At 43.1% G+C, this 27,644-nt stretch overlaps 1 protein-coding gene across 4 annotated transcripts in view; it reads left to right on the top strand.

Annotated features, from left to right (window-relative positions):
* celsr2 (cadherin, EGF LAG seven-pass G-type receptor 2) overlaps nucleotides 1–27,644 on the top strand; it is a 61,657-nt gene that overhangs the window by 13,528 nt on the left and 20,485 nt on the right. For all 4 annotated transcript variants that reach the window (XM_076757888.1, XM_076757879.1, XM_076757870.1 and 1 more), the window contains exons 2-6: nucleotides 7,868–8,575; nucleotides 16,357–16,579; nucleotides 21,548–21,663; nucleotides 21,775–21,863; nucleotides 27,205–27,362. In XM_076757888.1, the coding sequence (XP_076614003.1) occupies nucleotides 7,868–8,575; nucleotides 16,357–16,579; nucleotides 21,548–21,663; nucleotides 21,775–21,863; nucleotides 27,205–27,362 (1,294 nt within the window). The remainder of the gene's footprint in view (nucleotides 1–7,867; nucleotides 8,576–16,356; nucleotides 16,580–21,547; nucleotides 21,664–21,774; nucleotides 21,864–27,204; nucleotides 27,363–27,644) is intronic.

Here is a 27,644-nt window from a genome sequence, read left to right as displayed (position 1 = left end):
ACACTTGTGATAGTACCTTCACACTGTATTAGCTTTTCTTAGTTTTTACCATTAATACCGGCTATAGAGGCCTGGCAAAGACAGCTGTTAATCCAGAGCCAAGGCCATTCATCAGATTGCTGTAAAAAGGACATTTCAGATTTAGGTGAAAGACAGAAGGATAGTTTGACTAGTTGTTTATCAAATGTCTTACCCCTTAAGACGCTGGCACAGAAACAGTGATGAACACCCTCTGAGACATGTTTTAGAGTGACATTAAGAAACTGTCATGTATGCTGTGAATAGATGTAGTCTAAAAACATGTGTATCATGTCTGTGTGGTCACATTTGATTTTGACACAATTTGCAGCAATCAGGCATCGAGGGTTTCAAAGTACCTTAACTGATCGGTCACTCAAAGATTACTCTTGCACTTTGCTGTATAGGAGACTTGATAAATGAGTCTAATTCTTCACCTTCAACGATCATTTCTTTTACTCTGTTGTCTATTCAGAGCAGTTTTAAGTGCAGTTCTTAGAAAGGTGATAAATTCAAGCCCAGATCTCGCTGATCTATCCTGAAACAAACTAGCAAACAGAAGTAACACTCTGCCCGCTCACTTCTAAATGATAAACTCATTAAAAGCTTGTAACTTTGCGGAGCGCCTCACTGGTGCGAGCTCTAAAGGCTGTAAACTCCCTCCAAAGTGATTTTTAATTTATGATCTCCCGATTGATCTTCGAAATGGGATCCCAGATTTGCGCTCTTTGATGTAGCGAGTACTCGGTGTGTGCTGCACATGCTGTAGCGTACTGATGCTGAACAACTAAGACAGGCTCTGCTCAACCTCATTACCCCCTCACCCGGAGGTTCCCCTCAGTGACAGACTTGTGCAGAGAACCACACAGCTGCCTCTGAGGGAGTGTCGGCCGCTCTGAATCACAGAATTAACGCGCTTTTGTCTGATTGTGGCGTTCTTAACGTGGTGCCATTAGACATGTGATGAATGGCTGCTTGAGAGAGCTGCTTGAGTGTGATTATTTATCGGCTCTCCACTGTCATCATGATAAATGGCATTTTTACAGCATCTCTAATGTGTTTCCCCTCCCCACAAAAACTGGAAGGCGTTTTCATTGGCTCAGTGTTTAACCTGTACGGTTTGACGTCTCTGCCCTGCTGAAGTATCTCTGAGCAAGACGCAGAGTCAATAACAGCTATAATGTAGATATAATGTGACTATCTTCTGTCTTTTAACTCCTGAAGAAGGCGATTTTAAAGAAGGAAGTTCAGACTCTGCAGTTTAACAGGTTTTCTTTTCATGTTGACCGTTTATAGACCGACTGTATTTTTTTCTCAAGCGTACGCAGAGCTACTACCTCAACATGATCGTAGCTGAAATATTAGATTTTGCTCTTGTTCAGCTCATCTGCAGGTTTCTTCAAGTTGACTAATGTTACACAACAACTCTGCAGCCATGTTAGAGGATGTGTGCAGCTCTATGTAGGCACACCGGTGCTTGTGAGTGCACTGCTAGTATTTTCACAGTGACAACGCTAACATGCATGAAACTTATAATGTTTACTATGTTCACCACCAGTTCATGATGTCAGCATGCTGCTTTCTTTTTGCCTGAATGTGCAGGACACGTCAAATGTGTCCTTGTTGGTGCATTTTGCACATCTCTGTCGTGTAAAGTCAGGATACATCACGTTAGACAGACACTGTTACTGACCTTTACACACACACTCTGATGGAGAATGCTAAGTTGTATGTAAACTGTACATTTACCCACTTCCTCAGCCATTTGAATGCAGCTGCCTGCTTTTCGTTGATGAACACCACTTTAATACTCCATTAGTTTTGCAGCAGAAATCTGCGCTGATGCCGGCTCCTTTGAAGGTGACTCCTTCACACTGTGTCCTTTGGTAGCTTATTTGTCCACAGAGTCAAGGTTTTCAGATCAGACTTGAATCATTTGTAGCTTGTTGTCCCCTCTGTCTCTGTCCTGCCTGTCTTTAATGTTCTCCTCTAGGCCTATACATAGACCAAACAATCCCAAAATAATCTTTAAACAGACAGAGCAGAGCATAAATAAGTGATAAACTCACCAGCGTGGCCGAAGCCCTCAGTAGGGTCGGGGTTACTGTCATGCTGTTGTGGGTGATGTCTCTGTCCTCAGCAATTTGGTCACACAGTCCTTTTGATCTTTATCCACCATGACTCTGTTGACATTTTCTGGGATTCAGCTGGGAGATTTGATGGCAACTTTGTGGTCTAATTAGGCCAGTCTCACCGATTTCTTCTTTATGTCTTTGTCTCTGTCTCACTCTCAGCAGTCTATAATCTCCGAAACTAAGATCCCATGTGGGTTTCAAACAGAGGTCCGTATATCTTGGTTTGACTATATGTGGCTTTATAGCAAACACTTCTTCTTAAAGTCCCTCTGTGTTCATTTAATATTGTGTCAGTGGAGTATTCGTCATTCATTATTCTCTTGACGGTTGAAACTGGGCGTCATTAATATTTCAGAGATAAAAAAGCTGGACACCTCCCCTCCCCAAACCTCCGGGCTGATAATTCATCTTCTCTGTGTGGGGGGGGCTCAACCTAACGTCAGACGTGGCCTCTGTGTGTCTCTGAGACTCGTCTCTGTAAATCAAAACGAGTCCGCTTCTATACATGCCGCAGTCTATCATCGGACATGTCTTGTAGGATTGCTTGGCTCAGTTGATCTGCCTGTTTTTATTTTAGGAAAATGAGCCACGACCTCCAGAGTGTTTAGTTGTCATGCTCGAGGATTTGAGGTTATAAAACAGTGCTTTCACCTTGTGGTGAAGACAGTCGACCCACAGCCTCGAAGACGTAAAATCAGCTCTGTTTTTGTGTATATGATGACGCGTTTTTTGATTTCGATCAGTCTTTACATTTAAAAGTACAAAACCCACCAAAATCAGTAAGTTACGGGGTTTTGATACCGACTTTAATACAGACTCTGCTTCTTTAATGTGACTGCCATGAAGCTGTTCCCCTCACCTTCACTGATTCTGTGATGACTAAACCTCCACACTGCTTCAATATACACTCTCTGCTCTGCTTGTATTGACGTATGGATCACCCACGCACACATGCACACACATGCACACACACACACAGTGCCACACAGCCTTGGCAGTCCTGCAGTCACAGTGTGTGTTTAATCTTTTCCCTGGCGCCACTTCCTAGCTGAGAGCATTCCTGGCACCCAGAGGCCCAGAGGGGGTTGAACTCTGGGCTGAAAGCAGTGTCACACTTCAGAGCTGGCACCTTGTCTCCTTACCAACTAAGCATCCCTCTTTTCCTCCTTTTTGGCCCAAAACGCTCCGCTTACCCTCCGTTCCTGAGCGGAGGATCCTTCCGTGGAGAATGACCTCTTTGAAGGATGGTCTGGTTCCTTTCAGGGGAGATTCTCCTCGCGCTCAGTTTCCCAGCGCTGCGTCTACGTGTGGAGCTCTGCCCGAGCTCCCATCCAAGAATGTGAATTGGCAGAGGACATAATTAAGGCGATGTCTGTCCTAATATGTGGCCTTACCTTTAAGAGCCTCTGTTCACTGCGAGCTGTGTTTTTCTGTCTACCGTCGCAGCAGAGTATCAGTTATAATAGGACTTGAATGGATGACGAGAAAACAGTTTTTCTGTGTTTGGCTCAGGGAGAAAGTTGTTTGTTTGCTGGGTTTCTGTCAGGATGGAAAGGAGTTCAGTGTCCAGAGGGAGTAAAATGTTACTCTCACAATGCTGTGAAAGTGTAGTAAGACCACTGCTTTATAGCAGGCGCTTAATTTTGTTTCCCGTGAGGCTCAGCAGATGAAGTGCTCCTCTGTCGAAAACCAGAAGTCATGATAAATCAAACTGTCAGATTTTCACTGATACACTCTGACTGCCTCACCTTGATTTCTATAAGGCCTTTGTGTGTGTGTGTGTGGGGGGGGGGGGGGGGGGCAATGTTTTTCTTATGTAACTGATGACGATTTTTTTTTTTTAAGAATTTCACTCTAAACGTCTCGAGGTGATGACGGTCACAGTTTAAATCTGTGTGATGGTTTGTCAAATGTAAAAACAAAGTATAGTTTTTGTTCTAGTGATAAAATTGCAGCCAAAGCGATTAGTCAGTTAAACTAGTCACTAGTTGACAGAAAATTCTGATAATTGATCAGTAATTGATTTTAAGTTTAAGGCAAAAATCCCCCAAATTGCAGCTTCTTAAATGTAAGTAGTGGCTGTTTTTTTCCTTTGTGATATTGAACTGAATATCTTTGGGTTTTGTACCGTTAAAACTGAAGTTTGAATGTGTCGGTTTGAGCTTTAGCAAACTGTGAAGGGCATTTTTTATCAAGACATTTTTTAAACAAAACAGTTAAGTGACAAATCAGAAGAGAATACACACAAATACTGCGTAGATAATCAATCAAGGAATGAGTTAGTTGTGGTAATTTTGATTATTGATGAATCATTTTAAGTCATCTTTCCAGATAAAACACTAAATATTCACTCATACCAGCCTCCATTTGTTTTATACTTTTCCTTTACAGGTTTTCACAATTTTCTTGTCTTTTTTTTACCAAGCGTTTCTCCCCAAGACCCTTTAAAATATATTCTATGTGTTTGTCACCGTTTATCACACGTACATGTCAGTGAAATGTGAGCAGTTTCACCAGGTTTTCCTCCCTCAGTTTGTTTTAATTGGATAATTTTTCAAGACTGAAGAAGTTAAACTATCAAGCATTTCATTTAAAAAGAAAAAATCTCTTTTTTTATCCTGTTTCTATTATTATCTCTTGGCCACTTGGATGGTTTTTTACCTCCAGGTTTGAAACCGCTGCCTGAAAGGATTCATCAATTAATCATAAGAATAATCTGCTCATATCAAATTGTAAATTTGTCTTTTTTTTTGGAAGCTGAACTATGAGTTGTTCTGCCTTTGTCGTGGCTGCCTCTGATGTTCTGTGTTTTCCTGTGTACACAGGTGTGTGTGTGTGTGTGTGTGTGTGTGTGTGTGTGTGTGTGTGTGTGTGTGTGTGTTTACAGTAAAGTGTGAAGTGGAGGAGCGACCCTGCTCGTCTCTGTCCTTTGATTATTTTTTTCCCCACTTCCTCTGCTAAGGCCCTGTATTATTACTGTGCTGGAAGCACTTGACTGAAAGCAGAAGGATTAAAGCCGTGTCAAACATGCTTCTCTCCCTCACTTCCTCTATGACCCTCCCTCCTTCTCCTCCTTTTCCTCCCCCCTCCCTTGGCACTATGTGTTTAAACTCGCCAAGTGCCAAAACAGGGATCTGGTAACTTTGGGCAGTGCTGTTTGTTTGTGTGAGTTCTGCTCGCAGGTTCTGCTCTCTGGCCGGCGTCCAGACGCCCCAAACAAAGCGTCCCATTGATTATTTTGGAGGGAGAGGCCGAGGCTTGTTTTCATGACACATTGGATTTGATTAAGCCTGTTCTGTGTTTGCTCTTGAGGCTACAGAAAGCTGCAGCGGTGAGATGGACAAAATGATAGTGGCCTCCCCCCCGTGACCTCAAAGTGAGACTTTTGAGAGACAGAATGACATAAACTAATGAAAAGTTGAATTTGTAAGCAAGATCACTCAGTTCAGCACAGTCAGGAGTTTAACCTCCACATCCTCATTGGTTTAGGAGGACCAGAGGTTAATGTTAGCAGACTTAACTTGACTTTGTGATTCTTCTCTACTTGTGCCTCCGTTACGCCACAGCTCACTCAGATCAGTGATGACATCTGAAAGGTAACTGACTCAGAAGAACGACAGGAAATGAAAACAAATTCAGATTTTGCCTGTATTTATTTTTCCCATGTTTACCAGTTGGTCCCACAGTGGCTGCAGTTCAGCAGATGTCACACAGGCTCACATTTGCTAAATACAAATACATAATCCAAAAGAAAACCACCAGAGATTCCTAAATATCACATATAGTCCAGGTTTTGACAAGGTGAGTGAGCTCAGGCATATTATGAAATTTTGCAGTTTGATGCTTGAAATGAAAATGTTGTGTTGAAAACATAGAAAATGAAGTGAGAAGTCATTCAGTTCAGACAATAACAACCTTTAAAGACACATTCAACAACTTCATTTGAACTGAACAGGGATGTGATTTGAACTAAAGGGAAGCAGAATTGAAGTGATGCGGAGCGAACTGTTTGTTGTGCGACTGAGACGACTTTGACTCGTTGTCACTGGGCGGAGAGCTGAATGATCCAGGCTCAGTCGTACATTTCTTGCAGACTTTCTGTATCTGCTGGATTCAGAGCAACATTTAAGCTGTAGCTGACTCAGATCCATCGGTTTTATGCTTGTTAGCAGTTTACAGAACTTCCCTTTGTGTTCTTTGTTGTTTGTGATGGATTTCATTATAATTTTACTCCTCAGTGAGCAGGGCTCAGACTGCTCCGGCCAGTGACTTTCAGCAGAAAAGCTGCATAAAAACAAGCAAGACAGTAAGCTTAACGAAGACAGAAGTCAATGTAAATGGGCCAAAGTATGCAAGGCAACATCATGTAACACAATCATGTATGTTTTATTCCGCAACATCTACATTGTAAATCCTATTTAGTTAATAAAGGCCTAACATGGGATTTAATGTATTGTACAGTCAAGGTCTACTGTAGAATAGCAGACAAAACACCACATGTCTACAGTCAAAGCCAAGAAGTGAATGTATAGAAGATAAAACATGAACAGGATCTGCCCTCAAAACAAGATAAAAGAGATTTGCTGAGCTGAGAAATGCTGTAACTGTTGAATTTGAGACTTAAGGCTTTCAGTATGGCATGTGTAATGAAGGAGCATCTCTGCTTCCGGACAAAGAAAAGAAAGCGTTGGTTGTGAATGCGGGCGTGAAATTGCTGATTAGAAAGTTGGAATGTATTGAAAGAAAACATAGACTTGTTCTCTCGTCGTCTTGGCACACATCTGTTATCTGTTCTGGCACATGAGAAACAAAACAGACAAACACTCATCTGAGCCAAAAAAGAGTTCATATCCATCAAAGTGTCTGGTTATGTAAACAATTTGTACCATTTGTGCTTTTAAAGTCCTTCATTATCGGCTGGTTTTGCATTCACAGTAGCAGCAGCGTTGCTCCGTCTGCACATACCTGAGCCCGGTGATACCGGAGCAGCTGCTGGTTAAATCCTCCACCATGCACGTACCTGCATCCATCCTGCTTTTACTGTTGTAGCAGCTGCTCCATGTGTTGATGCTTCAATCGCTGGCGACTTTGGTTTTTAATACAATATCAAATGAAAAGAATGAAAACATCCTGTCAGTTAATGGATAGGTCTGCTTCTTATTGTCAGCAGATCCCACGAAAAGAGCAAAACCAAGAATGCCTTCAGTCTCACTGTATCGTGTGCGTATCCAAGGCCTGGTATAGTGTCTGATTTGTCTGTGCCATAGAGCTCCATTGTTGTCCAAAAATATTAAAAACACATTAATGAGCCACAAACCATGTGACACGGTTTAAAGTCTTCCTGTCATTTGTTTATAAATTCAGTTTTGTCAGTTGTTTCCCTCGCAGTCGTTGTTCAACTTTATTGACCCTGCGGTGAAATTTGTCTTGCAGTCAGTGAAACGTGGAACACACAGAGACTCGAACATAAGACACATAAAATATAATAAAATGCATAAAACATATGATTCAAATAAGTAAAACAAATGCACAAACCCAGCGTACAAGCTCCCATAAAATACATTTAGTGACAACATAACATAGAAACTGGTCTACATCGAGCCAGCTTCACCGATTTTATAGAAAAGACTCATTTTGGGTCACTCATTTCCAAAATATCAGTGAGAACTTCCCTTCATCTGACATTACTGACTCTCGTCCTCCTGTGTTTTCAGATGGCGTCCACTCAGTGTCAGCCCAGTGCCTTCTCCAAGTCACCATCATCACTGATGAAATGCTGTCCAACAGTATCACACTGAGGCTGGCCAACACCTCCCAGGAGCACTTCCTCTCCCTGCTGCTCGCCCAGTTCCTGGACGGTGTGGCCCGCGTCCTCTCTGCCGCCCCCGAAGATGTCGTCATCTTTAACATCCAGGACGACACGGACGTCAGCGCTCGCATCCTCAACGTCAGCCTGTCCGTGGCCGTGCCTGTGCTGGGCGAGGCTCACCAGCGGCCTGGGGGGCTCGGCCAAGGAGGGGACAGGCCCGGGAGAGGGGTTGAAAGCGGAGGCGGAGAGTTCTTCGGCTCGGAGGAACTCCACGAGAGGCTGTACCTGAACCGCAGCCTCCTCGCTAAGATTTCCTCCCAGGAAGTTCTTCCCTTTGATGACAACATCTGCCTCCGTGAGCCGTGCGAGAACTACATGAAGTGCGTGTCCGTGCTGAAGTTCGACAGCCTGGCGCCGTTCGTCGCCTCTGACACCATCCTGTTCAGACCCATCCACCCCATCGCCGGGCTGCGCTGCCGCTGTCCCACCGGCTTCACGGGAGACTACTGCGAGACGGAGATCGACCTCTGCTACTCGAAGCCCTGTGGAGCTCACGGTGTGTGTCGCAGCAGAGAGGGAGGCTACACCTGCGAGTGCTTCGAGGACTACACAGGTGAGAGCCCTCATTTTCCATAAACTTAATTACTAATGAAGCAGTGTTTTTTTTTTTTTTTCCATCTCTTCATTAACCAATTGACCTGCCTTAGTTACTGCTGCAGAGGCTGTCAACTTTTCCACACGCAGACGGCAAGTGATGCAATTTACAATGATAACGGTGAAAGATTGTCCACTAAAATATCATAATTTGTAAAGAAGATAGATCTCTGATTTCACACAGAGGTAGGCAAAAGAGAAAAGTCTCATTTTTAGCAGGAAAAAGGGAAATTTCCTTTCTCAAATAACAATCAGCATGAGAAACAGAATCAAGTTTATTGGAATTTACTTGGGTTTTTGGTGCATTACAATAAGCATTGAGAAATGAAAAAGACTTTTTTATGTACACTTTTTTAAGCACAAGTATTGCCATTAGTGCAGCACATTGCTTCAGCATGTGGACCCAGATGAGTCTACGTCTCTTTAGGCCAGGGAGGTTTAGCAATCTGTCCTACATAAGTTCCCACTGAATAATTTCCCTGTCTTCACATGCCGTGCTACTAAAGGGTGAAAGGTCACAATTTCTGCTAAGCTGTCCACATGTAGCCTTCAAAATGTTAATTTCTTCTCCCCCCGAGGGCTTTAATGTCTGCATCTGTCCCATTCACTGCCCTCCTCAGCTCTTTATTGAAACTGGCTCTTTATGGACGCAGACTGTCCTGTACACTGATGACCGTAGCTCTGCAAACAAAGGCTGAGTGATGAGTTATTGATTGGAGTATCCCTGTTGCAGTCAGCCGCGGTGGAAGTGACCAAACAAACACGAGCCTATAAACAGTCGCTAGGCGTTTGTGTACATTTTTTAAGGAGATTGCCTTAATTGGAGCTAAACGCTGCGTCAGTTCAGTCTGTTTGTCCATTCTTTTCTGGTTTATTTACCAGATTATGTCAAAGTGGCTGTTTTATGTCTGACATGAATCACAGTGCTTGTGAGTGCTGAAAAGGTTTGTTTACGCTTCATTTTGTTCCATTTTTGGTCAAAATCCAATTCTTGTGTCCTGCTGCCACTGAATAATCTGTATACCTGCACAGTTATTCACACCTACACTCAAAGGCTCATCCTGAGCTGTAGGAGTGGACAGTGTCTCAAAGCCAGCATCCAAAGAACAGGGAGACAGATGATATAACAAACCTCTGTTTCCTCACTGATGTCTATTTAAAGGCCGGGGATTCACAGAGAAATCTTGACTTTGTGCTGAATTGTTTTTTTGCAGTGAAGAAAACAACAGCAGTCCAGAGTACTATCGCTGAGTGGAATAAGGGAAGGAAGATATTAATTATAGATGGCTACAGATGGAGAATGTCCCCTGGCTGTAAAATGCCCCATGGTAAAAAAAAAAACCTAAGATTAAAAAAAAAAAAAAAAAACTATCACAAAGCACACAGTAGGTAGAAAGTGAGAGGCTTTTATTTTCAGCCATAATGAAAAACTAATTTATTACTGTTGGCAGCAGAATTGCTAACCAGTTGTAAGAATTGTTTTTCAGCATCTGCCCCAAAAATTATTCACATCCTCACATCCTCAAAGGGTTAAACACTGTCTGCTCACTCGTTTTATGGTTAAGGGAAGAAGGGAGAAGTTGAAAAAGAGTTTAAAGGGGAAGGAGATTTAACATGCTAATTTATACAGGATGAATATTAGAGCCGTTGCCCATCTTTTTGTTGAGAGGTTAAGTGGGTCAAACCCTGACTTTTTAATGTGATTTAGAGTTTCTTCTTGTCTTTGAAGCACCATGCTAATTGGTTTATTATATGCAGTGGTGCAACATAACTAAATATACTGTATTTACTCAAGTATTTTGGTGTACTTGAATTTAACGTTAGCATTACTCTTTATTTCGACACTGCTGTTTTGGTACTTCATTAAGCATAAGATCTGAGTACTCTGAGTACCACCATCTGATTATATGTGATTACAGACTTTACCTTAACCCTGCGTCATTTAGCATTTATGAGCAGTGCGTCATTCTTTGTACCTCACCACAATGAAGGTCATTATGATAGATTGTTTCAAAGTGTTTATGTGTTCAACAGTTCTAACTAATACTTTTATATTAATACTAAATAGAATGAATGAAATTAACTAAAATAAAGCTGTGACGTATTTATTCTCTATCATTGTGGTTTGAGATGGCCAGTCATTAGAAATGTTGCATTCATGTGCAGATGTGCAGCAGCTGTGCACTTGGAGCCGGTGAAGGGCCACTTCACTCTCATGTTTGTGAAATCTGATTTTCACTTTAGCTGAGAAATGATTGCTTTAGCTAAAACTACAGCTCGTGTTTGCTCCCAGAACAAAAGTCGAACAAAAAAGTAAAAATGGAAAACTGAAAATCTGATATTCTCGCTGTCGTTTCTGTGCTCTCGGTAATGGCGCCACTTCCATTGTTCCTCATTAAACATTAAAAGTTTTTTCACGTATTTGTGCTGCTGTTTAGAAAGCCTCAAATAGTGTCGGCATTTGAACACGTAGGCTCAGTCACTCAGAGTCCAGGTTGAGTGGCACTTACGTATTCTTATGCACAGCTGTGGGTGTCGGAGCTGAACCGCAGGTGCTTTTAATGTGAATTGGCAGAGACGGAGAGTGAATGCGCGAGTGGGTGAAGTGGGCGTACTTTCAATTGCTTACACAGAAAGCAGCGCAGCCCACGGTCAACTACATTAATCACCATCGGTAGGGGGTTGATATCCAGGTGCTGTTAGATCCAGTATGCAGGACTTGTCGGGTTGTCTTCAGAGTTGAATATGGTTATGAAGTTGATGATTTAAGATGTTTGAATCACGCTGTCAGACTGTCTGATCAAACAGGGTTGTTCAGGCAGCTTTTATTTGATGTATTTTCCTCTGTGATCTACAACTCCCACGGTTCTGCTTCACTGAGCGTCGAGTTCACTAGTCTCCACACTGTGGTGGGGCTTGGAAGCTGTGTGTGCCTGTGTGTGTGTATGTGTGTGTGTGAATGCTAAATTGCTCACTCCATGTGAATCGGGTGGGTAGCTAAGTGCCAAATAGCTGTGATTATGTGTGTAAGAAAGTTGGATGGACAATCTTTGGTGTGTTTATGTGTTAATGGTGCATGGATGTGTGTGTGTGTGTGTGTGTGTGTGTGTGTGTGTGTGTGTGTGTGTGTGAGACCGTTGGACCGTAGGCGTTGCCAGATGGTCGCAGGAAAGAAAATGAAAAAATATAACAGCCATCATCTTCGCCGTGCTTCAGAAGGACGGAGTGAATGATTTGGCTCGGCTGAGTCATTCTGTAGATGCTGAACAACAGGTTGTTATCCTGCTTTACTTTTCACGCATGTTTCTCTTAAAACACATAGGGACAGTGTTTCTTTCTTTTCTTTTTAAAGACTCAGAGACTGTGTGAAATCGCACCGTCCTGCATGTGTTTGTGCTGGTCGTTCATCAGCTAACTGCAGACCTCCGTCTATCTGTGGAGAGAAAGTCTGTTTATGTTTCTCCGGTAATTCATTCACTAATGGAGAATGCATTCGTGCTGTTTTAATGTGCAGGCTTTCTTTTGGAACAAACACTGGTGAACGTTCACACTCTGGTTTTTTCACCTCACACCAGTGTTTGAAATCAACACCTGCCAAGCACTGAAAGCCTTTACGATTAGTCTCTGAGAGATGGCATGGGCAAACAAAAAGGCTGCCAGACACATGGGCTGTTTTTAAAATCACACTATTTGCATTCTGTTGTTGTGTTTGGACGCACCAACCCGACTTATCATCTCCTGATGATAACGCGTTCACGTGCTCCTCGGACGGTCCCATTTGACAAGATGGGAATTTGTTCTTCCAGCTTCTCTGTGTTCATGTGCTTTTCAGTAGTAATGTGGAAGCAGCATTAGGTCACTCTACATGGACAACAGTAAACAAGGTGCGAGAGATGCAGCAGAGAACCGCTGCGCTTCATAGCTGCAGCTGTAACGTCTCAGATTATTTGCTTCGAGCACCAAAAAGTGTTTAAAGAAAACCCATCTCGATCAAAAAGGTGCACCAGTTGTTTTGTTGCAGCAGAGAGTTGTGAGAGGTGTTCGAGTGCAGGCTGTAGGTGGCCTGTAATGTGAGGAGAAGATCTGATCACAGCTACAGCTCAAGGTCACGGATCTGCTCCTTTATTGATCACCTGATCTCATTATTCAGCTTCATAATCCTGAGAGGTCGAGTCTCTGCTGTAGTGAACGTGGATCCTGCTCTCAGCTTCCCCGAGCTTGTTGTCTTTGGTGTGTCTGGAGGGATCCACCCACTCGGTGGTGTTCGTCTGTTACCTAGCAGCCCACACACACCTGTTCAGGTTTAAGATCTCTGAAGAAACCTCCTCTGCAGGAGCAGTTTGCACACAGGTGTGGTGCACTGTAACTCTACACCTTTTGATATTTCTCTGGTTGGCTTAAATGATCTAACATCGAACAACTGAGCACTGCTTTTAGCCGTTTACTGGTCTGAGATGATTAAGTGCTTTTATCTGCTGCAATGGTTGAATTCTCGGAAGTGGTTCGTTCAGTAAGCCAAATGCTTATCGGCTTATTTGCCACATTTTGTTTATTCTCTCTCTCTGTGTGTGTGAAGGTCCTCTGGGATCAATCTATGATGAACTGGAAGAGCCATTAAATGCGACAAATCCATTTTGCAGATAAATGATGGCCTGCTTTTTTTGATTTTATGTTTGAGGAAAACAAAAATAATTTTGCTAATGCGCTGGCGGAGGTGTTAATGTCTTAATTTATATTCCATGATACGGTTTGCTCTAATGCTTTCAGAAGCTTTTAATTCAGTTCTACAGTTTGGTGATCATAAAGTGTTGTCTGTCTGATTTTTGAACATGTCTTTTAATCCATCCCACCACACCTTCATTCTCAGTTTGATTACAGTTATGAGCAGAAATGCTTATCTGCAGTCAATGCATTTTTATGTACAGTCAATATGTTTAATCAAGTGAATATATAGAGATTTATTAACCCAAAAGAGAAATGAAAAGGCAGAGTGCTGAAGCGTCTCCTCCTGTCTAAGTAAAAGCAAGGCTTTGGATTTGCTGCCTTAATGATTCATGCTGGCAGCAAACACAGGGTGTGGGCACTGGGATGGACTTACAGAGGGGCGTAAATAGAGCAGAGGAGACGTGTTTGAATTATTGATCGGGATATTCTGTAGGATTGTGACTGTGAGCCCATCCCTGCCCCGCTGCGCCGCTCACCTGGCAACATAAAGCTGCTGTGCTGGAGACGTCCCATAGGGATGAACTGAACACCGAACAGCATCTTAACAGTCCTCAGTGAGGCAGATTGTATCTTGAATTGTGGCGAAATGTACTGTTAGAAATGTATTTTCCACAGCAAAGCACATCTCAGTGTCACTGTAACTGAAGCCACACCATCTGAGCATCTCCGTTTAATACAGCTCTGTTTGCCGATGCAATGTTTGACCACTGCGACTGCTCAAAGAAACACCAGTAGTTTATTGCCAACAGCAAGTTGCTGAATTAATAACGAGGCAGACAGCACTGTAACAGAAAAGCTTTATTTTCCAGCCGGCTGGCCAGCACGAGCTGTTTGTCACCGGGACGCATGAGTAAGAACATGACAGCAGATTGTCCTGTGGAGTGGCTATTATGCTCCATTTTGTTGCTTCTGAGGCACAGAGACATGTTACAGGTTTTTACACCACTTCAGAATACAGCGTACTGATAAAGCTGTCGCTGATGACAGTAGGTTACAAGACAATTCATAGGTGTCTTACAGATGACTAAATCATTATAAAGCATAACTAAAAAGAGCTTTTGGGGTGCCGAAGAACTCAAAGGAGCCTCCATGAATAAATCCTTCAATGATAAAAGGTTGAAGTTTTTTCCTGCTTAACAACAGGCCGTCAATCCTGCAGTTATAAATGTTAGTGAATCTTTAACTAAAGGTTTTTGGGAGGTCAACAGTTCACGGGAGGCACTTCTTCCTTGTGAATTCAAGATCCAAGCACTCAAAAGAAGCCATCTTTGTAGAGGAGGCGCCCACAGCCCTGCCAGGTTTGTTTTATTTAGATATGAGAAGAGGTTATTACTTATCTGTAAAACATTATTTGATTAATTAAAGTCCTTTATAAATTGTGCTGTTTTGTCCTAAACTGCAGCTGGAAGTTTAATGGCTGCTTTACAAATGAAGTTTCTTTGTCTCTGTGGTCTTAAATTATCTTTCTAAATTATGAACTGTTCAGTGACGTTATCTGCACCTTTAACATCCCATCCAGCATCTCTTGAGTTTACACTGGCTGAAACGACGTACCCCCGATGACAGTAATAAAACAAAGAAACTTAACAGATTAGCAGTCAGAGGGTAAACAGAGGACCTGTGTGTCGGTGGTGTTGGGTGAAGATGTGGCCTGTGTGTTTGTGGGTTGTGAGCCTGTGCTACAGTAGTGCTGTTAATACAGGGCCGAAGCCTTCCACACTGCTGACTGAGGGGCTTTGACACAAATTCCAGCTCACGCATGGGAGAGCGTGCGGTCTCGCCTGAGCAACTGCTGCAACCTCCCATCCGGAGGGTCCAGACAAACGGCAAATGAGAGGCAGACTGCGGGGACGAGGACGACGAAGGCTCAACAGGGACACAGTGTCATTGTCTGCGCATGTCTGGCACGCTGTTGTGCTGCTCTTCCCCTTCAAACTGATCACTGTTTGCTTTGTTGGCCTCTGGTCATCTGTCTCACTCCGCCCCTCACGGCTCAGCTCAGTGTGATCAGCTCCTGCAACTAGTGATTATTTTCATCATTGACTTATCTGCTGATTGTTGTCTCGGTTGATCAATTAATTGTTTTGCTTATAAAGTGTCAGAAAATGGTCTTCTGATGTCTTGTTTTTACCGGTAAACAGTCCAGAACCCAAAGATATTCAGTTATCACAGAAGACAGACAGATTGAGAAAGTGGAAAAACGTCTTTGAACTCATCAATGACTGTTTGATGATTTGATTTTTTGGACCAAATAATAAATCAATTTATTGAGAAAATAATTGGCAAATTCCTTGTTAGTTGCATTAGTCAACTTCTCTTTGACAAGTCTTTTTAATGTAAAGCATTAAAATAGATTTTATATCGAAAGAAACTTTCTGTAAATCACATTTTCACTGCAGAGTTGGATAGAAAGATCAAACACAAGTGCTTATTTAATAAATGTCTGATCGACATTTATTAAACAATGACCTCATCAAGTGTCTGTTAGGTGTGAAAGAGATGAAAGTAATCATCGTGAGCCTCCACAGTCTGCAGAAACTGCAGTAATTTTGTTTGACGGCTTCGGAGTCAGAATGCATTCACACTTTCAACTCACTGCTTTCAGACAGCGAGTTGTCCTACTGAATTTAAATGCAGCGCAAACTGCAACCCTTTCCCCAGAGGGAAGAGCGGAGTCATGCTGCGTGTGACACAGAGGAGAGAGAAGGATTGAAACTGTAGACACGGTCGAAAAAGAAAACCGTGTTCATAATTTAGACTGCTGGGTTCTCTGATACACTTAGTCAACAATGTCATAATTTATTTTTCAGCCACTCCTCTGTGTTTTGAAGCTGTGTACGAGCTGTATATTCCATATAGGACCCGTATGGGGCCTCTGCAGTGACAGACAGAATGTATAGCGGTGTGGAGTCCCTGAGGTGGAAGCCACGGGGGATGACTGAGGTGATGCTGCTTGTCACAAACAATATTAATCCTCATTTCTCTCTCCCTCTCCATCCACCCCTCTGTGTCCAGGAGAGCGCTGCGAGCTGTCGTCCCGCTCGGGCCGCTGTGCACCAGGCGTCTGCAAGAACGGCGGCTCCTGTGTCAACCTGCTGGTCGGCGGGTTTAAGTGCGAGTGTCCACCGGGCGGCTATGAGAAACCCTACTGTGAGATGACCACACGCAACTTCCCCCCACATTCTTTCCTGACCTTCAAGGGCCTCCGCCAGCGCTTTCATTTCACCCTCTCGCTCACGTAAGCACCGCCGCCTCCCCTGCAACAATCTGCAGCTCACCTGGATCACCATCGCCTTTCAGTAATCTGTGATTCACTCTTCATCCACCCCCGCATCCTACTTCTGCATTCTGCACTCTTCAGCTGAAGTGTGCTCCCCCCCCACCTCGCATTTATGTAACCATAATGGTGTTTAATAGCAATAATGGGCTCACTGAACAACAGCCATCTTTCTGTAGAACCACTTTGGTATCAGATTCTAGTTCCTGTGCTATAAATACAGAACAACTGTGAAGGCACACTGCACATTAGAGGTGTGCATTCTGTGCTGAAGTGCAGGCTGTGATGTTAAAGTTGGACAGAAGGTGAGCAGAAGGCGCTGTGTTTTTGGAGAGGAGACTTGCATAACATGAGGATGTTAATCCTACAGCCAAGAGTCTGATCTTATTACAGTCAGTGTCACTGGTCACTTTGAGCTGTGAGTCAGCGCCTGGCCTATTTCAGCGCAGTCTCCCTCACCACGTCTTTGGATGAGTGTGCACTCATTATGTACGTTAGCAACGCTGTTATTGTAGTTTGCGAGTCGGAGTTGTTCTTTAATAACTAGGACCCTTTTTATTGTGAGCTTCAGGCTAATTATTTGTGTAGTTTTGTTGTTTTTTTCTTGTTCAGTATGTTGTTTGTTTGTTTTTTTCATTTCAGCTTCTATTTTCTTCGTCACTGTAACTCTGTGGGGAATACCTTAGAAAATGTGGATTTTTTTTTTAAGGTATTACGTTGATGCAGTCAAGTCAAATCAATAGCCCAGAATCAGTGTTTAGTCTCAGAGGGCTGTACAACAACATGCTTTAACAACAACAACATAACACCCTACATCAGAAACTCAAATACGTTTGTCTCAGTTTAATACGTCTTTAAAGGAATTTTTGTAAGCGTTAGATGGGATTGATATTATCTATTCTAGATAAGGACCCCTTGTTTTCATATTTCATCTAAAGATTAACAGACTGAAAATAAATCTCAGTTCAGGGTGTTTTCAGGCAGAACTTTTCTCTGAGATATTTATGACATGAGACCTGCACACGGCGAAGTCATTGCTAACGCTGGCACTTTCTCTGAGAAGTGGAGGTGGTATGTCATGCAATAATTAGCATTTAGTAAAAATAGCAAAGATTTGAGCCCAAGGTTCCTTCTTTTTCTTACACAGCACCAAGAGAAAAAGGAAACCTCCAAATGCCTCATGTAAATTTTATTGCATTAGTTTTAAAAGTAGACAGTTTGAGTTTACTTTTGCGGGCTCTCATTTCTGCTTATTATTTCACATTATTGTGGCGCCTCTTAGCATGGATAGGTCTTTTTCTGTTTTTCTTACAAGCGTCCTGCTTGTGTCAATCAGTTATTATGATGCAGGTGTAGCAGGTTGGGAAACTGAAGCTGAAGCTCTTAATCTGTGTGGTTGATCATTTGGTCTGGAGGTGATTTGTGGAGGGGGAGGGCCTTTAGAAATGAGCAGATGAGCCGCATGTACTGAACACATGCAAAGACAGCAGGACGCACAATCTGCATGAATTCTCCATGTGATGAAATGTAATCAACGATAAAAGCAGCCTGTTCCGTTTGATATTCTGTCACAACAAGCGACAACAAGTATCGCCTCTCGGATGGTATCACAGGGAGTGTGTTCGGCCATTTTGCTGAACTCATTGTGATACATGTCACCTTAGACGTGCTTGGCAGGGGTTGACACTCACAATGGCTTCTGGTGGAAATAATATCCCCCCTTGTGAGTTTTATGGACTCGGCCCTTCTTTAAGCCAGGTTCAGGTGACTGTCTTTTTTGATGGAGAACTGCTCAGACCAGTTTTGAAAGTGGTCTACGTTTCACTGGCAGGTCACCAAAGTTGTGAAGTAGCTGCTGTGTAAAAGGCGCCGATAGCTTGAGGCAGGTGAGGTCAACAAGTGTCTCTGTCACCCGAGCCGGCACTGATCAGGTTCTCCCAGAAAGAGCTTCTGTTATGATGACGGCTCAGGATGTGGATCTTGTTCACTCAGTGACGGCAAATTTTAGCTCTCGTTCTGTCGCAGGTCTGTCTGTTGAGCTCTGCAATTAAGGCTGAGATTTCACAACAAAGTACAGAGTGTTATGGGATCAGGAGTTAAACTCTTTCTCATCGTGATTTCTCTAATATTTGCTCATGGTTCAGCTCACTCAAGAGCACATGTTGAACCAGGCAGTCTACAGCCACGGTAGCATCCTTCTCCTCAGGGGACCTTTAAGTCTTATGCTTCATTTGCTTTTCCCTTGTAACATTTTGATTTTAGTGACACACCAACTTTTCAGCCAGGTGCAAAATGTTTTTTTGATGTTTTGACTTTTTTTATTTCCCTCGATTCCTCTCAAAGGTTTTTTATGTGCAAATTGAAAATGTGCATAAAACAGGCGCTGGAGGAAAACTCAGGGGATCCCTTGATTCACCGTCTGGCAGCAACTGTATGAATGATTGTAACAAATTTCATGGCAATTCATCCAATATTTGAGACTGTCAAATGTCAGCCTTTTGGTGGGGCTACAGGAAAACTCAAAGGATCAAAGTCTGTAGACTTCGTCCTCTAGGAATCGTAAAACCTCTGTACAAAATGTCACCTCCATCCATCCAACAGTTGATGAGGTATTTCAGTCCAGACCAAAGTGGTGAAGTGACTGTCTGACTCTGCAATTCCTACAGCTAAAATTCAACATTTTTTAAGTGTTAGTGCAATACGACGTCTCCTTTTTTCCAGATTATATAAAGCATATCATCTATCGTTGGATCTTTATTTTACACTTACACACTGTGAAACCAGGGGGCTCTTTTTCGTTTCCTCCTCACTGCACACGTCTTGTGCAGTGCAGCATGTTAGCATAGCGTGACACCGTTCCCTACATAAGGGCAGACTGGTTGTTATTTTTACTGATGGGTGCCTAATGTGTCACGCAGTGATGCTAGTTGAGTCAGTATTTAGCTCCGGTTGATTACTCTCATAGTTCAGAGGGCTCAGGGGGCAATGAGGAGAAGCCTTTTAAATCGATCCGTCAAAGACTCGAAGCCCACAGAGGAGGAGTAGACTCTAGATCATAATTCTAGTTGGCGTTCAGTATTTTTTGCTTGATATTTAGAAGGCGTCTGACTGCTCTGTCTGTGTCTGTGCTCCGTCGCTCTTGTTATTATCAGCTGGAGCATCAGCATCCTCTTTCCTCTGAGGTCACGATTATCGTTTTTCTCAGTAAGCAGGTCAGCGGTGCCGTGGCCCCTGGCTCCTCTCCAGCTCAAGAATACTGCACAAACAGCATCATTTACAGTCTACCCTCAAACCATGAAGGCTGAAAGAGGGGGGTGGGCGGCTGCTCATGTTGTCTGAGACCATGGGTAGATATTTGGATGTATGAATGACAGCCTTTAAAAAAAATGGAGACTGTAGCTCTGCTGGGTTTAGAATAGGAATAAAGTCACATTAACCTTTCTCAAATTATAATTCAGTCCTTGTGAGGAAAATTAAGCTGCATGTTTATGGAGTAAATGACCAGAAAATACAGATGCACGTGCGTCTCGGCCAGCAGATGCGCACAGGAGACTCACTGTTGGTCCCCTGTGGGATGGTTGATGAACGAATCCAGTCGTTAGTGCTGGATTTTTTTTCACTGTAGCACACTTTCACACATCACATTGACCCATTTCCACAGGATCAGATTTACGACCGCAGACCACAGCTGACAGGTAAAGCATGATATTTTTAAACCATGTGCTTCACCACATACTTTGATCCAGGATTGAGAGCGAGAGGCCGTTGGCCGCCTGGTCCCAGAGTTCGAACCATGTGGGCGCAGATATATAGAAATGTACACTAATATGCAAGGACCATGCAGCACGGCGGCTCAGGGCGATCCGGTTTCACCATCAAGATGCAAACAGAAATCTGACTCTGAGGCTGTGGTTACGGCGCTGGCAGCTGTCTGTGTTCTCCTCCATGAGAAAATATATTTTGAAGCTGTCATTACTCTGAACTGTCTTCCTGTGTTTCTTACTTGCAGTAATGCGTTTCCCCCACCCTGCTGCTTTGACATTGCCCTAGTTTTCTGTGTCTGTGCCGGAGTATGTCGTTTAATGTGCTCTGTGATATCTATTCACGGCACGCAGATTCTGTTTTCCTTCGCTTGTTTTCCCTCTCACTTGGCCCTGCGTTCATGATTAACCTCATTATCTGTTCAGTGATCATCATGAAACCTCAGCGTTGTGAAATCTTGAACTCATCTTCATGATAGTAAGATACACGTTACACTGTATTACTGTGCGTCAGGAGCCTTCCAGCGTGAAAGGAAAGCAAGGTGAACGTGAGGGGATGGTATAGATATATTTAAATAGGTCAAACCAGACCACTGCCCTGTTTCTGTTCCCTGTTAGCGTGGAGTACAGGCATGGCTGACAGCATCATGTACACGTCAGTACTCGTGTAATTTGGTATCCTTATTTTTAAAGGCTGGTGTTTTACTCTATTTTGCCTGTTTTTCTGTTTGTAGCACCTCACTTTCTAAAATGACATCTGATTCATTTAAAAAGGCTTAATCATTTCCTAAAGCAGCTGGCCACTGTAGTTTTTAGCAAACATCACTCAAATGTGGGTAAATAGTGCATTTTATTGAGGACTATTTTCTTCTGTGGATGAACACATATGTGGTGCTCTAGTGAGTGTTTTTACAGCAGCCCTTTTTGTAAGATTGAGTTAACATTTCATTACTGATGAAAATGTCCCCCAGTGCTACAATGTGGCTCACTGGTGTGTTTTTAAAAGTTTCTGGACAGTAAATGAGGTGAATATCGAACTTCAACAACACAGATAATACTTCTGTAAATACAGAACATCCCCTACTTTTACCTTTAATTCATTAAATACACACATGAACGAAAGTAAGGTGTAATGAAATTACAATGGCAGTTTTTGTTTTATTTTCAGGTTTGCCACCAAAGAGTCCAACGGTTTGTTACTCTACAACGGCCGCTTCAATGAGAAACACGACTTCATCGCCATGGAAATCATCAACGAGCAGATTCAGCTCACCTTCTCTGCAGGTGGAACGATTGTTGCTTCTTCTTTCTGATTCGTGATCAGTTCATCAGCTGATCTTTGTCAGTTTCATGCTGTTTTTGTTGCAGTCATTCACCCCTTTGACTGTTTCCCAGGTGAGACCAAAACTACAGTTTCACCGTTCATCCTCGGAGGCGTCAGTGACGGCCAGTGGCACGTGGTGGAGGTGCACTATTACAACAAGGTACGATCCACAAGAAATGAACGGGAACTCCTCAGACAGCAGTTTATGATTAGGTTTAAAATCTTTTGGATTTTTTTAGCAGTATAAAAGAAGTATAGTATATTTCATCTAATATCTCAGACTTACTTATACATACTTATACTTAAGTATACATACTTATACATCTTAAGTAAATAAATATCTGACAAGTGAGAACTCTCAATTTTGCCAGTTTTGCTGGTTTAAAGGAATAGTTAGACATTTTGGGAGATACACGCACTTATTTGTTTCTTCTACAGAGTCAGATGAGGAGACTGATACCACTCTCATATCTCCCTGGTAAATATAAAGCTACTGCCAGACGACGGTTAGCTTAACTAACAGCTCGTTTGGCTCCATCTGACGACAACAAAATTATCTTACCAGCACCATTAAAACTCACTATTTACCATGCGATATCTCTTTTGTTTAAAGTGACAAGTGTAAGCATGGCTATTGTGACCTTTGGCCAGAGCCAGGCAGATGTTTCCCCCTGTTCTAGTCTTCGTATCGATCTTCTCATCTAACACTCTGCTAGAATGAAAATAAGTGAATTTCCCAGATTGTCTAACTGTTCCTTTAAATAAGGGTGAGCATGTTGAACTATCACTATCTTATGATTAGGTTTCTGTCCTTTAGTTCACCATAGATTACCTGACAAACCTTTGGTCAAATTTGCTGCTTCTCCCCTCATCAGGTGCACAGCACCAGCAGCAAACACAGTCACAGAGGACATTCAGAGTGAAATAAGGTCACAGGTTTGATCCGCTGCAGACGACAGACAGCATAGTTTTATTGCACTATAGGCGGCAATGATGGCTGGCAGCTCACGTGCTTTCTCAATAGAGACCTCATCTTTAGGACATCTATAGAGGGGTAACTGCAGCGGGTGTACACCAGAGTGCAGACAGGAAACTCTGAGCTGAGTACGTTTGTTGTACTGCCTCTTCAGTGCTGCTGCTCTGTCAGACTACAGAATCGGCTCTGACAGGCTGATGATCTGGAAAAGAGCCAACATGCCAACTAGACACTGACGGAGGGAGAGACTCAGACAAGGGGAGGGGGGGCGAGAAAATGAATGAAAGCTAGAGAGTGGGAATGTTTTTCCAGACTGGACTAAATGTATGTTTTGATTAATACATTTCTCTATCAGAGCATCACAACAACTCAATCAAGTGGAGAAATGTATGGAGCTGTTGTCTCTGCTCTCTCACTACTTTCCCGGCCAGGACCAACACACAGGATGTCACATTTTAGTCTATTGAGGAAGTCACTTTGCATCATAAAGATGTTGCCAGGCAACACCCCCGCTGCTCACATTTTCTATTCAGTGTCTATGATAACATGGCTGTGTCAGATTTAGCCAGAAGAAGTGATGGGGGGGCGGGGTCTTGTCGACTTTTGGATGAAAACTAGTTGCTTCTTTGCCAGGAAGACATTATAGTCTCATTAATCACTTTGGTGCAAAACCCTGAAATCAGACAGCTCTCTGATTCTTTTGTTGTTTTCCTGACACGTCTGTCTGTGCTGCATGTTTCAAGATGATGTGATTCTGTGAAGGTGAGCTTTGCATTTACAGTAAGAGCTCAGTAAGAGCAGATTTCTGACAAAACAGGCACTGCTCTGCTTTGATGCATGGGTCTGAGTTCTTCTGTGCAGCTGGATTCAAGATGATTTGGTGTAAAATGCAACTGTGAATTAACTTGACCTGTTAACCATTAACTAATCACATGCACTCATGGTAACTGGATCATTTCTTAATGGTGGGCAGCAGGAATTCATGATCTATCCTGCATTATTTGTGGCAAAAATGTGGCATCCTTTTACGACTGAATATCACAGAGTGTCCATGGTTCAACCCCCAGCTCGAGCTGAGCTAATCCTCCTCTCATGTTCCACATCCTGTGAGTCGCTGAGGTAGAAACGTGGCTCCTCCCACTGGAGGTATCCCATGGTGGCCCACTCTGACCCGTCCCTGTCCGCAGGGGGTGGGGCAGGGTGAGGCGGGGAGGGGGCATTTTAGATTGAAATGTGGCTTTCATGATGGTGGGGGACTGTGGAGAATGGCAATGACCGCTGCCTTTGTGTTCGGCTCTGCTTCCTTTGGGACCATGGGCAGTGAATGATGCGGCCCCGGGGAAGGTGCCCCTCACTTTCTGTTCTCCAGCGAGGACAGAAAGGCGAAGCAGGAGAGGAGCGAAAGGAGGGTAAAGAAAAGCCGAGAGAAGTATTGACTCGGGCTTTGAACGGGGACGCTGCGCTTCAGGGCCGACCCCTGTTGTTGCTATGGTTTTTCCAGTCAATCTTAGATCCCATATTTGTGTTGCTTGCTGCCATGCTCCTCTTGTACAACCCCTGTCACCCTCTGTGACAGCGAACTCATATTCCCATAATCCCCTGTAGCGGCGAGCGAGAAGAGCAGTGTTTAATGTGGTCTTGTGCAAATATGTGCGTTCCAATCAGCGCTGACAGGACGGGGCTTTGTGCTGCAGAAAGACGTCCTGACAGACAGTCATTATTGGAGAGTCAACAGCCGTGACTGATGACAGCAGAGGTCAGTGAAAGGAGCGTCCAATCTGGAGCGCTGCCTGTTTCAGAGCTTTCACAGCGAAAAGGAAAACCGTGGAAGAAAGCATGTCGGATGAGTTCACCTTTGGCAGTTCATACCGCATGTTTGCTTGTTTCATCATCAACAAATTTGTTACAAATTGGAGCGTTGACTGAAAAGTGAAAGCCACCTTCAGTGTCTCTGTCCATCTACTTAACATGTCAGTGTTGAACAGCAAGTGTCTGGACTTCCTGTGGGAACAGAGCTTGATAACAGGGCCTGTTGTTGAAGAAAACTTAGCTCAGTCACCTGAACTGCAGACTGAGGAGTAAGCTGGCTGGCATAATAATGATACTAATGAAACCACAAGCATCTTGACGGCTCTCATCATCTGTTTCCTCAGTATGAACTATAGGAGGCGTTGTAAAATGCCATTGGCCACATCCATTATGCTTAATAGTTTATGTTTTAATAGTTTATGTTTTGTCTTTAAGCATTTTATTTGTATTCCTCAACAAATATTGGATGGATCGCCACTCATCTTGTATTGACAGTGATGGATCGTCGTGATTTTGTTGACTTCTGGCTTTCAAAAGCCTCAAAGTTTTCAGTTATCCTGTGAAATATCTCAAAATGTCATGGATTGGCAAAGACATTCATGATTCAGAAACATTCCCATCAGCTTCAGTTGTGCTTTGTGTTAAATGCTAATTTGCAAATGTTAGCATGCTAACACACTAAACTAACATGGTGAACAGAGGAAACATTATACCTGCTCAACATCAGCATGTTCACTTTGTCATTGTGAGCATGTTAGCATGCTAACTTTAGCATTTAGCCCATAGCACCACTGTACCTGCATTCATCCTCATTCTTTAAACATGACTCTCATTTGTGTTCACTAATGTGCTTTGTTTTACACTGAGTTTCTCTAGATTAAATGTTCTAGTGCTGCTTTTATGTTTTGGGGAGTTTAAGACAAAGAAGAAGAAGTTTTATTCTATCCGTCTACGAACAATGGCACAATGAACTGACATTTCAGTATCTCTGAGAATGATGGAGTGATTCAGCTGAGGTGTTGTGATAACATACAGCCAGATGGTTATTATTGGTCTCATCTCATTCACATCAGAAACACTCAGCACACTGTGATCACAAGACAAAGTGAGCGCAGGAATTTAACTAACTGCAGCCTCTCACTTAGAGAGTCATATTATTATAGGCTCACAGAGATTTAATCTAATCTGCTCTATGAGAAAATCATGTGAGAGGAATTCAATTGTGGCAGCGCCTTGGACTAGAATTATATTTGTCATTACTGTTTTGCTTGATGAAGTGTGTTTTGTCTTCATAGATTTCCTATTATAGAGCTGCTAAAGACGTCGCACCAGCCAATGAAATCTGCGCTATAAGTCTAGCTGGGTGTTGTTTTTCCGAGCTTTTAAATGGAGGGATCAGACAGCAAAGACGAGGCTTCATAAAAGCAGAGCAGTCACAGGATTATCATTCCTGAGGCTCATGCAGTCAGTGGCGGGGATCTATTTTAGTTTAACCTCACAGAGATCTACATAACCAGACAACACACGCTTAATGTTTTTCATTGCCATCAGCAATAAGCCAATTCTCTGCATCATTTCTGGACATGAAGACGAGCTAATTCCCGTCTAAATCCTGTCCAGCCTGCTGACAGCTCCGCGGGCAGCCCTGAGTGAGGGCGGTCACCGCTCTGCTCCCAGCTCGCGACACCAGCTTGAACCTACGCTTAGGGTTAATACGAGCTCTACGTGACCTCAGAGAAACTGCCTGGTCTGAAAAGAGGTCGCAACCTTTATTGACAGGATCATCATTCTCTCCCCCGCAGACCCCTCCTCCTTTTGTTGCTGCCCCCATTGATTTCACAGACAATGAAGAAGATCCTTTGTTGACAGGGACGATGTCCTGCAGAGAGCAAGCTCTTCTCCTGTGTGTGTGTGTGTGTGCGCGTGTGTGTGTGCTTGCCAGCCGCTGCCTTTAGCTCTCGTTGTTTTGATATGAATTATTAAAACACTGAGTAACAGCGAGCTGAAGACGAACGAGGATTGAACTGATTGTGATCATTTATGTGACTGCTGTTTCCCGGTTTCGAAGCTCCAGTTCTGGCTCATAAACTCTGTTACAGCTTCACACTGGCTGAGTTTCTGTGCTGCTTTAGTGCAGCAGAGTACTAGAGATATTTTCATAACAGTCTGTTTCTGAGTCCTATTTATAAATTGCTGGGGGACCAAAATACTTCAGCAGCTTAAAAATAGCAGCTACTTTTTTACTTCTTCTTTTTTTTCCTCTGTTTTATGATCTTTAAGCTGAAGAGCCTTTGGGAAATTCTCAAATGAATGTGATACTATACGACAATGACGGCCTTTCTCTTATCTGTTCGTCTAAATCAAGCTATTTTAATGTTTCTGCAGCACTGAACTGCACTAATTCACGTCCTTGTGCGTACAGATGAAAATTTCTTAAAAGAACTTATTCTGGGATGAATTCTCTCAGTGCAAAAATTCACAAAAAACATAGATCGCATTGTTAAATCCTCAGTTGGATGCAAAGATAAAACATTATGAGGGAACTCAAACATTTCTCCAGATTCTCAAGTGTATACGAAGACTTCAGTGTGTGTAATTCAGACGAGGCATCGAGGCATTGTGCGTTCATTGTTTTGACCGAAGCCTCTGCAGAAACATAAGGAAGGCGCGCAGTAATTTATCTTAATATTCATGAGTTTGTCTCTTGACTCCACAGCCCATCTTAAACCAGGCCGGCCTGCCCCAGGGCCCCTCGGACCAGAAGGTCGTCGTAGTGACGGTGGACAACTGCGACACCTCTGTGGCCCTCAGGTTTGGTCAGATGATCGGAAACTACACCTGCTCTGCTCAGGGCAGCCAATCAGGATCCAAAAAGTAAGTCCACCGGAGGTACAGCAGCACAGATATGAGTTCTTTCAGATAACTCCTATTCTTGCAGCAGAAATCTTATAAATATCCTTTTGCTCTTTGCTGTTCACCCCCCCCCCCCCCCTTACTCTGTGTTGACTTCAGTAATTTACTTGATTACTTTCTTTGCAGTTGGCTCATTAAGGGAGAGAGTAAACTTGTTTTGAAATGAAGTTCCGCATCTCCAGGGTGTTAGCTAAGCCTTGCTTATGTTTATTTCTTTTTTCCTGCGTTCATCTCCAGGGGTAG

The sequence above is a fragment of the Chaetodon auriga genome, chromosome 2, assembly GCF_051107435.1.
Source record: "Chaetodon auriga isolate fChaAug3 chromosome 2, fChaAug3.hap1, whole genome shotgun sequence".
NCBI lineage: Eukaryota > Metazoa > Chordata > Actinopteri > Chaetodontiformes > Chaetodontidae > Chaetodon > Chaetodon auriga.
Note: the sequence above shows the minus strand (reverse complement) of the source record. Positions and strands in the feature narration are given on the sequence as shown.